Here is a 15,923-nt window from a genome sequence, read left to right as displayed (position 1 = left end):
TTGGAGGATTAACACAGTGGCAAGCGCCAAACTAAGAAACAACTTCAGGAAGCATGGTGCGTGGCCTGCAGCCCCCTGCGCCACTGTCTTTCAATGCTCCCAACTTTGCTTAGGTGTGGCAGCATTGGAAAGAGGAGTTTGCACTGTACTGGGACCTTGCCTTTACAGACCAAGACAAGAGGGAGGTAAAACTCCTATGCTATTTGATTGGCGAAAAAGGGCAGGAAATCTGCAGCTCGCTCGTGTTTGGTCCTACTAGCATGTTGCAGCAGCTCTTACAGGGTCTGGAGGACTAATGCATACCCAAACAAAATAAAATGATGGAACACTTCCAGTTCTTTATGAGACAGCAGGGTACTGAGGAATGGCTAGATGCCTATGTTATTGCCCTAAGGACTCTGGCAGCAACCTGTAAATCGGGGCGATCAGAGACTCCCTTATCAGAGACAGAATTGTCCGTGGGACTATGGATTCACATCTCCAGGAAAGACTGTTGCGGGAGCCTGATCTGACATTGGCTCGGTGTTTGGAACTGGGGAGAGCAGCAGAACCAGCAAAGGACAGGCTCAAGACACTAGAAGGCATACAGGAGGCACAAGTGCATGTGGTCCACCACCAGTCCACCACCAGTCCGGCCCCTACAAGGAGCAGGACAGTCAACATTGGGGCCAATTACTGAGGATCCAATGCATATACTGTGGAAAATGCCATGAAAAGAAAGAAGAACGATGCCCAGCATATGGACAGAAATGCAAGGGATGTGGCAAATATAATCATTCCCAAAGCCAGTGCCAGGGGGTGAAGAGACCATATAGACTGGCAGTGAGAACAATAGAGGATGATGGGCTTGAGGCATATGAGGATGTCCTAACCCTCAGTTTAGGACTTGTGGAACATGATGTCCACATGGTTGGGAATACTGGGACAAAAGAAACATACCCCACTGCCTTGTTTGCCATGATGCTGTTAGGCAAACACCCTGTTCGTTTCCAGTTGGACTGTGGAGCCACCTGCAATGTGTTGCCACTAGCCATGGTGGATAGTGAGACGGACATCGAACCATGTGGCCAATCACTCCTGATGTATAACAAGAGTACCCTGAAGCCTGTGGGGAAATGTAGGCTAAAGATCCGCAATCCAAAGAACAATAAACTGTATCGCCTAGAATTTATCATTATCCAAGGAGAAGGCCACAGACCACTGCTGGGAAGCAAAGCAGTTCAGGCCATGCAGCTGATTCAGGTGCGCCATGATAATATCCTGCAGGCAGTGGAAACCATAGACGAAAACCGGTCCAGAGCCTGGACTATGGAAACTATACCAAGGGAGTATAGAGATGTTTTTGAAGGTGAAGGACAGTTGGCAGGAACTCTGAGACAGGAGGTGGACCCCTGTATAGAGCCAGTAAAGAACCCCACTAGGAGAGTACCTAGAGCACTAGTAGAACCACTGAAGAAGGAACTGGCAAATCTTCAGGTGAAAGGCATAATTTCACCGATAGAGACTAGCACAGACTGGATTAGCAGTTTGGTCGTTGTCCGGAAGCAGTCGGGAAAACCATGCATTTGTATTGACCCGAAACTGCTAAACAAGGCATTAAAACGCAGCCATTATCTTTTGCTCAATATTGAGGATGTGCTATGTGATCTATCATGTGCCAAGGTCTTTTCAGTATTTGATGTAAAGAACGGATTCTGGCACGTATAACTGGATAGGAAATCCAGCTACATGGTCACCTTTGCAAGTCCTTTTGGCAGATATTGATGGCTATGGATGCCAATGGGTATTAGCCCTGCCCCAGAAGTGTTCCAGTGCAGACTAACCCAAGAGTAACCCGGGTTTGAAAATAATTTCAGATGATATCCTGATTGTGGGAGAGGGAGATACTGAAACGGAAGCTGCAAGGGATCATGATGAAAAGTTATGTTGCTTCTTGGGGCGCTGTAAGGACAGAAATATCAGATTAAATCCAGATAAGATTAAGACTGAAAGAAGTACCCTACATAGGCCACCTGTTGATAGTGGAGGGGTGGAAAGTAGATCCAGAGAAGGTTAAAGCTATCCGAGAGATGCCAAGACCTGAGGACGTAAAAGGAGTTCAAAGATGTTTAGGGATGGTAAACTACCTGGCAAAGTTTTGCAAAGGGTTAGCTAAGGACTGTGAGTTACTCAGACAGCTTACACACAAGGAAACAGTATGGGGATTGTCAGAGAGTCATCAGCAGGTATTCGATAATATAAAGGACAAAATAACTAAGACACCTGTGCTAAAATACTACAGCCCAGGTGAGCCATTGGTTTTACAGTGTGACACCTCAGAAAAAGGGCTAGGAGAAGCCCTACTACAGAACCAACAACCAATTGCTTTTGCTAGTAGAGCAGTGTCAGAAGCTGAGAAGGGGTATGCCCAAATTGAAAAAGAACTGTTGGCAGTGCTTTCTGGGGTGGAGCGCTTTCATCGGCTTAGTTTTGGACAGACAGTGCAGGTCAAATCGGATCATGAGCCATTGGAAACCATTGTGTGAAAACCCTTGCTAAGTGCTCCAAAAAGACTCCAGAGAATGCTAATGAGACTTCAACATTATGATGTACGCATCCAATATTTTCCAGGTTCCCAACTCGTAGTGGCAGATACCTTGAGCAGAGCATATTTACTGGAGCCTAGTGAAGAGGGCTCGGTAGAAAAGGACATAGAATCAATAAATATGCTGCAGTATCTACCCATTTCATGGCCACATCTACAAGCAATACATGTCCTAACAACCAGGAAACACACTGAGACAAGGAACTGGTCTCTAATATTTATTGCTAGTACTTAACAGGAATCCTAACAAACTGAAGAAGCATGGGGAAAACCTAGACATATAACCCCCAAGGGTTAAGGCGGTCCCGATCTGTGTCTCTTTGAATGGCTGATCAATTCCTCAGTGCTACACATGCGCTTGACAGGCTGGATGGGAGCCCCCTGCTCGCCATCCTTACTCATGACAATACAGGAATGCACAGCCCAGGATGTAGAGCTGCAGGCAGTTAAACAAATCCAGCTGGCCAGAGAACAAGCATCAGCTGCCAGTGGAAGTTACACCATATTTATCCATGAGGGAGGAGCCCAGTGTACAAGATGACATCCTCTTCAGAGGAAACCGAGTTATCATCCCAGCGGCTATGTGCATGAACATTATGAAGGGAATACATTAATCACACATGGAAATAGAGAGTTGCCTGAGGAGGGCACGAGAATGCAAATACTGGCCTGGTTTGAATGATCAGCTAAAAGCCTACCTGGCGCAATGTGAGATTTGCAACTCCCTAGGAGGCAGATGCGGTCGCACTGTGGGTTAAACTGCTGAGCTGCTGAGTTTGCTGATCGGAAGGTTGGCGGTTCGAATCCGCGTGACGGGGTGAGCTCCCGTTGCTAGTCCCAGCTCCTGCCAACCTAGCAGTTCGAAAACATGCAAATGTGAGTAGATTAATAGGTACCGCTTCGGCGGGCAGGTAACGACGTTCCATGTAGTCATGCCAGCCACATGACCACAGAAGGGTCTACGGACAAATGCCGGCTCTTCAGCTTTGAAATGGAGATGAGCACCGCCCCCTAGAGTCGGACACAACTGGACTTAATGGACACGACTGGACTTAATGTCAAGGGAAACCTTTACCTTTACTGTTAGGAGACAGACAGCAAAAGGAAACACTGCACCCACATGTGGTACCGAGTCAACTGTGGGAAAAAGTAGGGGTAGACCTATTCAAGCTGCAAGTGAAGGACTACCTCATAACAGTGGACTATTATTTCAACTTCTATGAGATAGACCCTGTGCCAGACACCAGGTCTCTGACAATTATCAGAAAGGTAAAGGGCCACTTTGCCAGATATAGCATACCTGACATGGTGTTCACAGATAACGGTCTGCAATTTACTTCTGAGGAATTTAGGGCATTCAGGTCACAGTGGGAATTTGACCACCAGACATCATCCCCTGCCTATCCTCAGAGCAATGGGAAAGCTGAATCAGCTGTCAAGACTGCAAAGCGTCTTTTAGTCAAAGCCAAGAAAGCGGGAGCAGACCCATACCTAGCAGTCCTAGACCACAGGAATACCCTGTCACAGGGTTTGGATGGAAGCCCTGTACGTAGTCTCATGGGTCGGAAAACTAAAACATTACTTCCCATGAGGGGGATCTTGCTGCAGCCGGTAGGTCACAATAGTCAAGCGGAGCTTATTGCAGAACAAAAAATAAGACAGGCTCATTATTACAATAGGATGGCTAGAGACCTACCTAACCTACACAGTAGAGAGCAAGTATGGATACAGCCAAATGGACAGGAGAACAGGGAATGGAGGAAAGCTGAGGTCCAGAAACAGGTGAACGTGCATTCCTTTGAGGTGGTGACACCTGAAGGTCAGGTGTTGTTGTTTATTTGTTCACTCGCTTCCAACTCTTCGTGACTTCATGGACCAGCCCAAGCCAGAGCTTCCTGTTGGTCGTCAACACCCCCAGCACCCCCAGGGATGAGTCCATCACTTCTAGAATATCATCCATCCATCTTGCCCTTGGTCGGCCCCTCTTCCTTTTGCCTTCCACTCTCCCTAGCATCAGCATCTTCTCCAGGCTGTCCTGTCTTCTCATTATGTGGCCAAGGTATTTCAGTTTTGCCTTTAATATCATCCCCTCAAGTGAGCAGTCTGGCTTTATTTCCTGGAGGACGGACTGATTTGATCTTCTTGCAGTCCAGGGGACTCTCAGAATTTTCCTCCAACACCACAGTTCAAAAGCATCAATCTTCCTTCTCTCAGCCTTCCTTATGGTCCAGCTCTCGCACCCATATGTTACTACTGGGAATACCATTGCTTTAACTATGCGGGCCTTTGTTGTCAGTGTGATGTCTCTGCTCTTAACTATTTTATCGAGATTTGTCATTGCTCTTCTCCCAAGGATTAAGCGTCTTCTGATTTCCTGACTGCAGTCAGCATCTGCAGTAATCTTCGCACCTAGAAACACAAAGTCTTTCACTGCTTCTACATTTTCTCCCTCTATTTGCCAGTTATCAATCAAGCTGGTTGCCATAATCTTGGTTTTTTTGAGGTTTAGCTGCAAGCCAGCTTTTGCACTTTCTTCTTTCACCTTCATCATAAAGCTCCTCAGTTCCTCTTCGCTTTCAGCCATCAAAGTGGTATCATCTGCATATCTGAGATTGTTAATGTTTCTTCCAGCGATTTTAACCCCAGCCTTGGATTCCTCAAGCCCAGCTTGTCGCATGATGTGTTCTGCGTACAAGTTGAATAGGTAGGGTGAGAGTATACAGCCCTGCCGTACTCCTTTCCCAATCTTAAACCAGTCTGTTGTTCCGTGGTCTGTTCTTACCGTTGCTACTTGGTTGTTATACAGATTCTTCAGGAGGCATACAAGATGACTTGGTATCCCCATACCGCTAAGAACTTGCCACAATTTGAAGGTCAGGTACTCAGGAGAAATCGACAACACCTACGCAGAAGCAACCAACAGGCAGAGGTACAAAACCAGGACCAACAGCAGCTGGCAGAAGAAGCGGCCACTCCACCATCTGGGTCCCAGTGAGGAGACAATTTGGAATCGTATACAAACAGGACTGAGGGACCAAGCGATTCGTCATCCCAGGAGAAACTATGACCACCACAACAAATGAAGTCAGAACTCGGGCAGGTCACCTCGTACAAAGACCAAAACATTTACAGAACTATGTTTAAACTGTGGGAGTGAGAAGGAGAAGGTTTGTCTGTTGTTTGTTAGTTAAAAAAAAAAAGAGGAAAGATGTATCAATAGCTGGAACTAAGTGGTAGTGTCAGGAGGACAAAGTTGGTAACACAGAGGACGAACTGAGATTGAGGAAGCACACCCTCGGCTGGGAAGTACGGCCTTTGGCCCTGGAAGTAGTTCGTTTTATTCAACAAGTAGTTAGAACAGGAGGCTGTATGTGGGAGTTGTTAGCTAATAAAGACATTTAGTATAAATGAACCTCTGACTCATTATTATTGGAAGAGACTCTGAAACAACATCATGATTGTGGGCCTTACCAGAGAGGCTCAATTGGTCTTGTTTCTTGTCTTTTCAGTGCCAGGAAAATACTTTTTAATGCATTGGGTGCTTTGGGATTTTAATCTGTTTATAATTGAAATTGGTGTTGACAGATTCCCTGTTGAACAGATTGCGTTACTACTATATTTATAAAAGGTGGAAATTACTGTGGTGGGTTTAAATTAATTAAGGGCATGTAATGTAATGCCTAGTAAATTCGTATCTGTAATGTTAAAATGCTAAGACAGCTTAGACAACCCTTTTCCATCTTGGTGCTCTCCAGATGTTCTGGGCTACAACTTTCTTTATCCCCAGCAAACATGCCAGTTGGAGTCCAACTTAATTAAAGGGCACCAGGTTGAGGAAGGCTGACTTGGGTCTTTCATTATTGTTTCAGGCACAACAGAAGGTGATGTCTTCTTTTCAGCTAACTACAAATGCAGCAATTTTAATATTTCAGATCTCTGAATTCAGGTTTTTATAGGTTTGACACTTGACAATAATGTAGATAGAAGCTGTAGAAAAACATGGCATTGCTTCTGACTAAACTCTTTGTCCAGTTTTACTACTGAGAAATATGAAGCAGTCAAGGATTGATAGTCTTGTGGGAAATGCTCATAAAACTAATATTTCAAACTTTTAAAGCAATCAGTTAAAAATAAAGCTATTGAAACAAGCTGAACAGTTAATATTGCTATAGGCCATATTATACAGAATATTTCAGTTACCAGAAGCAATTTTTAAGATTACATGCTTTTGTGGAATTTTTCCTATGCTGGAGATGGGTGTTTTATTGCATTGTATTACAATACATATACTTCGACTTACAAGTTATTAAATATTGAAAATCTAAGTTGGCAGTTGTCTAAATCAACAATATTAATGCAATATTAATGCTATATTCCTGTTTGACAACAAGGAGGAATTATTAGGGAAGCCAGTCTATTAAAGGGTGTCCAGCTGGTCTGGATTATTATGACCAAGATAGCAGTGAGGTTTGCCTTGCTCAGATAACTGCCAACATTTGTTCAGAAAGATGAATAATCTGTTAGCATTTCTCTTTCTGAAGCAGTTTGAGTTAGGAATAAGAAACAACCTACCCTGTTTTCTCTGACTTCTCTTATGAGCCATCACTGTAGTCAGATTTAGGAATAATCCACTGAAGAGCGAATAGCCCTGGACTCCATATATTTTGTGTGCTCCACTCTATATGCTATGGGACTGTTATCAGACCCCTTGTGCTGGTTCCATTGTATTACTAGTTCTCTGTTTTATGCAGTGTTTATATTAGCATTCATCAGGAGTTACTTTAAATAAAATTACAATAGACATAAAATACAATATCATAAAAAGTTCAGAACAAAGTATTAATAAAAAAAGTAAACTGAACTCTAGAATCCCTAAAAGGGTTAACACTGGGGGTTCTGTTTAGGGATGGTGAGGGGATAGGAGGGGATCAGGATCTGTAGTAGAACTGTATGGTGCAAAGGATAAAGGTAAAAGGTGGGTTATCATTCCTCAAATATATGGAAAAGTAGAATAGGAAATATCTGTTTAATAAGACTGTATAACTAAAGAGGGCAACAGTATTTTCTTAGGAGGTTAATTAGTAGAGGATTAGAGAAAGCCTAACCGGTGATGGAATAATTGAAGGGTCCGTGCAAAACCAGAAAGACTGATCTGCAAATATAATCTGAAACTCTGCACCTACTGAAATGGCTTTCAGCAGGAAAGCCAGTCTGCCTGATTGAGCTTCAGTTCAGCCAGTTGGTATTTGCAGATGTTTTAATGAAGAGCTGACAGTTGGAATATTAGTCTCATCATCTTTTATGTTACTCACTTAGCAGAAACCTCATTTGGGGGTTAGAGTTAAAAATCTAGATGCTTTAACATTTCATACTGATCTTGCAGGTCTTAATTCTAAGTCCTCTATTATTATTTCCTCTTGGCCACTGAGCCCAATATGCTATAGCAACAGTGGGATCTTTCAGGAGCAGGTGGCTCCATGCTTGACTGAAGCAGGACACTGGAGTAGTTGCTGCCTAAGGAAGCCTGCATATAAATAGTTCTGTTGTGCTAAATAAATGCAAGGCCAAGCCTTCATTAAGATTTTTCCATAACCCAAGGCATTCTTCTTCACTAATTAAGAGAGCAAACTGGAAAACATTTCATGAGAGCAAACTGGAGAACATTTAATTATCTATATAATACTGTGTGAGATTGTATTAGAACTCTTAAATGAAATTACTGCAATTTAAAGATGGTGTGATGATTTTAGAAATTTAAAAAAGTGTTTTCAGTTGGTCAAATTAATGGTCCACTTACCTCAGCATTGACACCAATAGAAGCCAAGTGTGGATGCTTCAGATTTCTTTTTTAAGCAACAGAAATGTTTAGAAAATGCTACACAATCTGTTGCTCTCCAGATGTTTTGATTTCAACTTCAGTTGTCCCCCAACATCACTTGGAGGACACTAGATTAAGGGCAATTTGTAGAATTCTGTATATGTAAATGTTGAGCTATCCTGTGCCTTTCTTCTCAAAGGTTCAGGCACATGAGTCATCAGAAGTCAAGCACAACTTGAAGGAGACTATTTTAATTGTATTTAAATTTATACCTAAGAGTCTGAACTTCAAAGTGATGGAAACACTTGTATATCTTTTAACTTGCCTAGTTCTGCATGACTCTTACTTTGCTTTTCTTAGCATTTCAGGAGGGGAAAAAAAAAACAGCAGCTGGAAACTGGGGCCCAAATGGAATTAGAGATGAATGCCCTTCTGTGGTTTGGTCCTCAGAACATTGTAAGAATTGTGTGATAAGCATCTCTGTGGTAGAAATGCTTATTCAGGCAGTCTTAAAATGCCTTCGAGCATTAGTACTAGCTGTATTGCCAAGAATACTTTTTTCTGTATCAGATGAAAATCTTCTTGGATGTGCTTCAAGGATTTTGGTGGCTATGGACTGATGCAGTTTTCCATTTTCTCACTCATTTTTTCTTGGTTACATTTCTGGGAAGAAATGGTTATGCCACAAATTAGAAGAAACATGTATTTCCTAAAAAGATTTTGAGTAGAAGACACCTCAATTTTTTAAAAAGAATTGATCTACTAATGATCAACACTCTTTTGTTGCAGTATAATTTATGCAGTACTGTGAAGTTGGAATGAATGAGGCAGTTGCCCCAAGCACCTAAAATAACACAAAATCCAAAAGCTCAGCAAATTGACCATATGTGGGAGTAACTCATGACAGCATATAAGAGGCCAGCTCCCATTATTTCAGTTAAAATAATGTTACATTCTGTTGTATTAATTTCCCTATACTCCCCATCCAATCTACTATTTCCCTGTGATATATCAAAAGATTGCAGGAGTTTTCTTTTACTTTTGAATTAAATGGAGAAAAGGTACTGTACAGGTACAATCTGAAAACAGTTCAAATAGTACAGGACCATATAGTTCAATTTAATAATATAATTACAACTACAATATGTTGATATATAGGATAAAAATTGTGTGAAAGTAAATTGGTCTTGCATTTATTTAGCACAACATAACTACTTCTAAGCAGGCTTTTGCAGACAGCAGCTGGTCCAGTGTCCTGCATCTGTCAAGCATGCAGCTACCTGCTCCTGCAAGATCCCACTCTTGCTAGTAGCAAATTGGGATTGGTGGCCACAAGGAAGATTAACAATCATAAACAGATTTTTGCTTAAAATCCCTTCATGTTACTTCTCTTTTGAAAAATAAATGTTGGTAACAATCATTAAAGGCTCTCCATTCTGAGAGTTCTGCTAATTTCAGAGTAAAATTTGGCTATAGCAGGATAAGCCTAAATCATATGAGTTAATTCCAGAATAATATTTATAAGGAGATGTGCCCCAATAATTACTAAATATTCTCTGTGGTAGCCAGTAAGTATAAAATAAGGTTTTGTTAGCCCAGTTGGTGGGAGCACCCAACCAATCTTGGCAAGGTCAGAACCTGATTAGTACCTGGTGGGTGACCACCACGAAAACTCAGAGCTGAAGCTGAGATTGGGTAGTTGAAAAAACAAGCCACAAGAAAACAATGACAAACCAGCACTTTGGTACTGTTAAAAAAATAAACAATATGGGATGCATCTCTGAAGTCACCAGAGCTTGAGAGAGTCCCTGCTTTTGAAATGTTTCTTCTAACTTGGAAGTAAGGAAGGTTAAATGCATTATCAATTACAAGGCTGAAAGTGTGGAAAATTAAGCTAGACTTTCCAGTGAATAACTCTAATTTATGACCTGAAAAAATCAGAGAATACCATGCTGAAGAATACCATGCTCCCAATTATGATGGTTGCAGTGTCCTGCAGTCACGGGATCCCTATTTGCGACCTTTACTGCTGGCTTCTGTCAAGCAAAGTCAATGGGGAAGCCAGCCGGAGGTCGCAAATGGTGGTCACATGACATTGCATTTAATGACCATGCAGGATTCACCTAACAATGGCAACTGGAACTATCACAACTGCTATTGTAACTTGGCGTGGTCACGTGACGTCATGCTTTATGACTGCATTGCTTAACGAGGGAGTTGCCAGTCCCAATTACTGTTGTTACATGAGGACCACCTGCATTTGCTTCTCTTTTATTTTCAGGCTGTTTGGGATACCATCTTTGCAAGTAAGAGTAGATTTGTTTTAAGGCTGGAAGGAACAAGTAAGAGCTGATGAAAAAATAGGAGCTGTATGTACTGATATTATTGCTCTCAAAAGGCAGACTTAATGCCAAATTACAGTGCTCTGTCACAATATTACCTTTATCTATGACCTGGTCAATATATTGTATTAATTATGGTTTAATCAACAATGGTGAGTTGAATAAATCATAACTGGCATCACTATATCATGCCAAGCCTATGATTAAGAATGCCATGGCTTGGCTCATAAAAGATACTAAGTGGAAACAAATCACGTTAAGATTTAATGTGATGAGTGAATCTGGTCTGAGTCATGACTGGCAGCCATGCACATTGAGACATTCCTCCCTTTGGCACAGTGCCTAAGTAAATGATCCTTAATAAATGATTACTCAGAAGAGAGTGGTTTCTGGGAGAGGGGCGCTGGGTCAGTGTCCCTCTTCCTTGTTGTTGGGGGCAGTTTTAACTTTGATAAACTTTAAGCAATTGTTAAAGTCATCTCTCTTCACCCAGGCTGTTTTTGTGTGATTAGTGTTCAAGTTGGATATTGTTGTGAAAATGTTTTCTGGTTTTTATTTATTTATTACATTTTTAACCCATCGTAATACAGATGGATTCTCAGCTGCGAACTGGTGAATATTTTTATCTATTATGTCATTTATATTTCATGGCTTACATTAGTTTTTATCTTTTACTGTTCATGGCTTCAAGAGATTTTTAGATATGCTGACAGAGGAAGTGAAGGGTATTCACACATTTCAGTTCCAATTATTGGATTTGCACATTATACTTAGCCCCAAACTCAACTTTATAGGTTAATATGATGCATTAGCCCATCTACCAGCTAAAAAGGACCAAAATTTATTTCAGTAACTTGTAGCAGTGAAATCAATAAAGTTGTGTTGATGCTGGAAGGTTGCTAGAGGCACTCTCCTGGGGAAGGAGAGTAGCTGAGTGGCAAAATGCAAGTTTGTGTGCAAAAGCTTCCATGCTGGCACCCCAGGACTTGTGTGAAGCTGTGAAGAACTGCTGTCAGTCCTTGTAGACACAATACTGAGTTGGATCAACCAATGATCTGACTTGGTATAAGACAATTTCTTACATTTATATGAATTTCACTAGTATTGAGCACATTCATGCAGCTTAGAAGTCTGATATTCAGGTTAAGGTCATAACAACTGTGCAACACTTATTTCTTACAGGCATTGATCTCTGACTTCAGGGGAATGCTACTACCTGTAACTGAAGACAGGAACTCAATGAAATGTCTAATTTTGCAAAGGAAATAAAAAATAGAATTATGGTTGAGTTCTTGGTGTCTCTGGGAGGTTTTGTCCCATCATACCTATAGGTCATAAAGTTTGGAAAGTTGTTCTAAAGAATAAGAAAAGAATGAGAAATCTTTACAAGCTGTTAATTATAAAACCTTTAACTGGACTTTCATAATATTGCACACTGCACATGTTCACTGACTTTATTTGTAGACTGTTACATTGCACATACATTTCAGTCACGCTGTTCAAGATCAACAAATAACCCATCCTAAAATGCTGGTTCATTCCTCCTAGATTGTGCGCTGTATACTATGGGATGGGTGAGGAAGAGAACAGATACACATCTCAGCTCAAGGATGTATATGACAGCTGTGATACCACAGGCACTGGGTATTTGGACAAGGAGGAGCTGACTGAGCTGTGCCACAAACTACATCTGGAAGGACAGCTCCCCTTACTTCTGGAAACACTTTTGGGGAATAATCACTTTGCCAGAGTAAGTAACTGTCTGCACCTGAATACTGCATTCTTGAATACCCAACCCAGCATCCTTTTGGCATTTAATTTAAAGCTGCATCTCTTTTCTCTCTTCCCTTCCCCATTCACTTTTTAAAATCTAGTTTTTGGTATTTGCAATCCCATCAGATCCTCCCAAACACAGGCATTCAGGCATACTGGTGGCATTACCAGGGCTTCAAAACTGTGTGAAAGGCCACCAGGGTTGAGGCCAATCTAATTTCTGAGGGGACAGTGTTCCAAAGAGTGGGCACAACAGGCTCTCGTTCTAGATCCCACAAATGATCAAAGCATGAGTAATCGTGAGCAGAGTATCGTGGTCCAGGAATGGGTGCAATTGGTGCATAGCATGAAACTCTGCAAAAGCCCTCCTGGCCACGGCTATCATCTATTTTTTTATTTTTTAAATGTTTATCCCACCTTTATTATTTTTATAAATAACTCAAGGCGGCGAACATACATAATACTCTTTCCTCCTCTTATTTTCCCCACAACAACATCCCTGTGAGGTGAGTTGGGCTGAGAGAGAGTGACTGGCCCAAGGTCACCCAGCCAGCTTTCATGCCTAAGGTGGGACTAGAACTCATAGACTCCTGGTTTGTAGCCCAGCACCTTAACCACTAGACCAAACTTGAGTAGGAGCCCTGAGTTCAAGAGGACTCCCAAGTTGTGCACAGGTTCTGTTCAGGGAAGTGCAACCCTGTTCAGAATTAAGAATAGAAAATTCCTGGAACCTGGAGGCCCTAAAATCTGGAGTCGCTCAATCCCCATCTAGATCCCTACAGCCTCCAGACACCAAGGCTCCACAGCATTGCTTGGTCAGACAGGACTGGAGATATAAAACTGGGTATCATCTGCATACTGGTGATACCTCACCTGGTGCCATCAAATGATTTCACCCAGCAGCTTCATGTAGATATTAAACAGGAATGGGGAGAATGACAAGCTCTGCAGAGCCCCATAAAACAGAGGTTATAGGCTAGATCTCTCCCCCCATTAACACAACTGAAACTGGTCCCAGAGACTTAGCACGTTGGATTAACCCAGCCACAGACCCAAGTGATAAGGCTGACCCTGATGTGTTTTATTATATTGGCTGAGCCAATCCCAGTGTTCTATATAACTTTTGTAGATGATATTCGTTTTGAGGCAGTACTCAAAAACATAGTTTGGAGGACTGGGATTAAATATTTTCTCACCTTCCCCTGGAATCAAGGAGAAGAGCTCAGATGCTTCTGTTTCCACTTAGTGGCAAATTATTATATTATTCAAGTTAAATGGCCACCCAGCTGTTTGTCACATTTATATAGTAATGCAAATGACTATATGTTGCTATCTAGAATTACAAGCTTCTAATCCCCCTCTCTTCCTCGCAAGAAGTGAGGAGAGGAAGTACTCGAGCCTGAAAGTTGCCGTACTTTGCACTGACTCCTCTGAACCATAGTCGGGATGGGAAGATTGTCTGCAGGCAGTTGGCATATTTTGTTTTGTTTTGGAAACAATGATGTCGGCCAATTTCTTTTGGTGAAGGGCTTAAGTCCTATTCTTTATGATGCTGGGTTTGTACTATTCAGACTAATACCTTGTGTTCAGAAATCTGCACACTGTATACTGTGTATAATCTTCCTCATGGTTTCTCAGCCAAGAGCTGTAAATAACTGCCTTTTTTCTCTCCTTTCTCTTCTAAATTGTGGTCTGGCTTGTCGAAGTTGCAAGAAGCCTAAAACAAGTTCCACTGTGCTGAACAAAAGCTGTCCTCTTGAACTGACTGAGCTAATTGTCCCCATATATAGGTATCATCCAAACACCTCTGTAAGAAGAAGTAAACTAATATTTCTAGTATGTCTACAGTGCCTCCCAAAGTCTGACTTCGCTTTCTTGCTACAAAGAATAAGCAAAATCCATCTGATTTATGATGGTACCCTGGCTGTCCCTAGCAAAGAGAAAGGAAATAATTGTCCAATGGAATGGAAATTGCATTAGGAAATGAGTAGTAATAATGTCTTTTCAAGCAACATTCAGACCAATGGATTATTTTAATAAAAAGTATCAGTAATTGTGTAGCAATAGATATGCAGACTGGATGTGCTGTTGCCATAGGAAGTCTCAGCACCTAGCATATGATGTGATATGATACGATCCCTTTAACTATACAGTATAACTAAATTGATGATTTGTCTTTGAAAATGTGAGAAACAACTCTTCCCTTTGAAATAGTGGTAGCTGAAAGCCAGACTGAATAAACTTAGTTGATGGACTTTCCAGCTTTTGAAAACTTCTGGTAACCAAACTACAGAATACTGGTGGGAGAGACTCAGAGCAGAGCAGCCAGTGGTCCCTTTCTAGTCATCCAGTTTGTTCACCGACAAACAAATAGGGAATCTATAGCTGGTTTGCATAATATACTAAACCAGGTGTGGTGCTGATCAGGAGAAAGATACTTACCAGCATTGATATACTAGAAGATGCAGCAAACCTGGCATGTGGCACAGAGTTAGGAGTGTAAAGATGTTGCAGCCGTCATGCAGACTCCATTTTGCAGCTGCTCCTGCTGCTCTTTACATCCGGAAGCTGGAAAGAAAATGTAGTTCAAGACAACCACCCCTACTCAAGCAAGGTCTATCTATGTCATGGCTTAGTGTGTTTGTATGAATCAGATCTTAATCTTTATGAGGTCTCATGAAGCAGCAGGAAACTATACTCAGATTTTTTTTCCCTATCTGACCTTTGCAATGTGGTTACATGCCACTGTGGCTTGGCTTTCCTACCTCATCAGCTCTATTTGAATTCATGTGATTACTGCGAGCTATACCCGCGTTCCCCTTGTTGAAGCTTGTGTGAGTAGGAAACATTGGTACCTGAAATCCTACAGGACTTTATTATCAGGAGAGAGGAGAGAAGAGAAAGGAGAAATTCAATGTATTCAATGTAGTAAGAAATACAGAAGACTCTATAGTGCAAAGGTAATTTCCAAGAGTAGTGCAAATTAGTTTTGCCATAGTTCACCTTGTAAAGCTGTGGTTTATATATGAGTAAGTTTTGAACTGATCAACTGAAAGTAAGATTGTGTCTAAGACCTGGCATTATCCTGCTTCCTCTAGCCTACTTTCTCTTCTCCCAAGTGGTGTTACACGTGCTCCCAGGTTCAGCTTCTTGTCACTTACTTGCACACTCACAGCCTGTTGAGGCATGTGGATCTTGTAAGCCCCCTTTGCTTTCTACCTGGGTTCTCCAGATAGGTGCGGCTAGAGCAGACAGACACACAGCCCTGGTGAACGGCCAGGAAATAATTAGGGACATGCACAAACCACTTTCAACAGAAGACTGAGGCACATCAGGCTCTTTGGAATACACAGAGACCCAATGAATTTAAAGTAACAGCAAAACTTTACTGGTTACAATGTACATT

The 15,923-nt window shown here is 41.8% G+C and overlaps 1 protein-coding gene across 1 annotated transcript in view; it reads left to right on the top strand.

The window, feature by feature from the left end:
* Positions 1–15,923, top strand: part of NINL (ninein like) — a 55,163-nt gene that overhangs the window by 4,677 nt on the left and 34,563 nt on the right. The window contains exon 2 of the mRNA XM_063301900.1: positions 12,293–12,494. Coding sequence (XP_063157970.1) covers positions 12,315–12,494 — 180 coding nt within the window. The 5' untranslated portion in view covers positions 12,293–12,314. The remainder of the gene's footprint in view (positions 1–12,292; positions 12,495–15,923) is intronic.

This window comes from Candoia aspera, chromosome 1, assembly GCF_035149785.1.
Source record: "Candoia aspera isolate rCanAsp1 chromosome 1, rCanAsp1.hap2, whole genome shotgun sequence".
NCBI lineage: Eukaryota > Metazoa > Chordata > Lepidosauria > Squamata > Boidae > Candoia > Candoia aspera.
The sequence above is the reverse complement of the archived record's forward strand: the minus strand, read 5'-3'. Positions and strand labels throughout refer to the sequence as shown.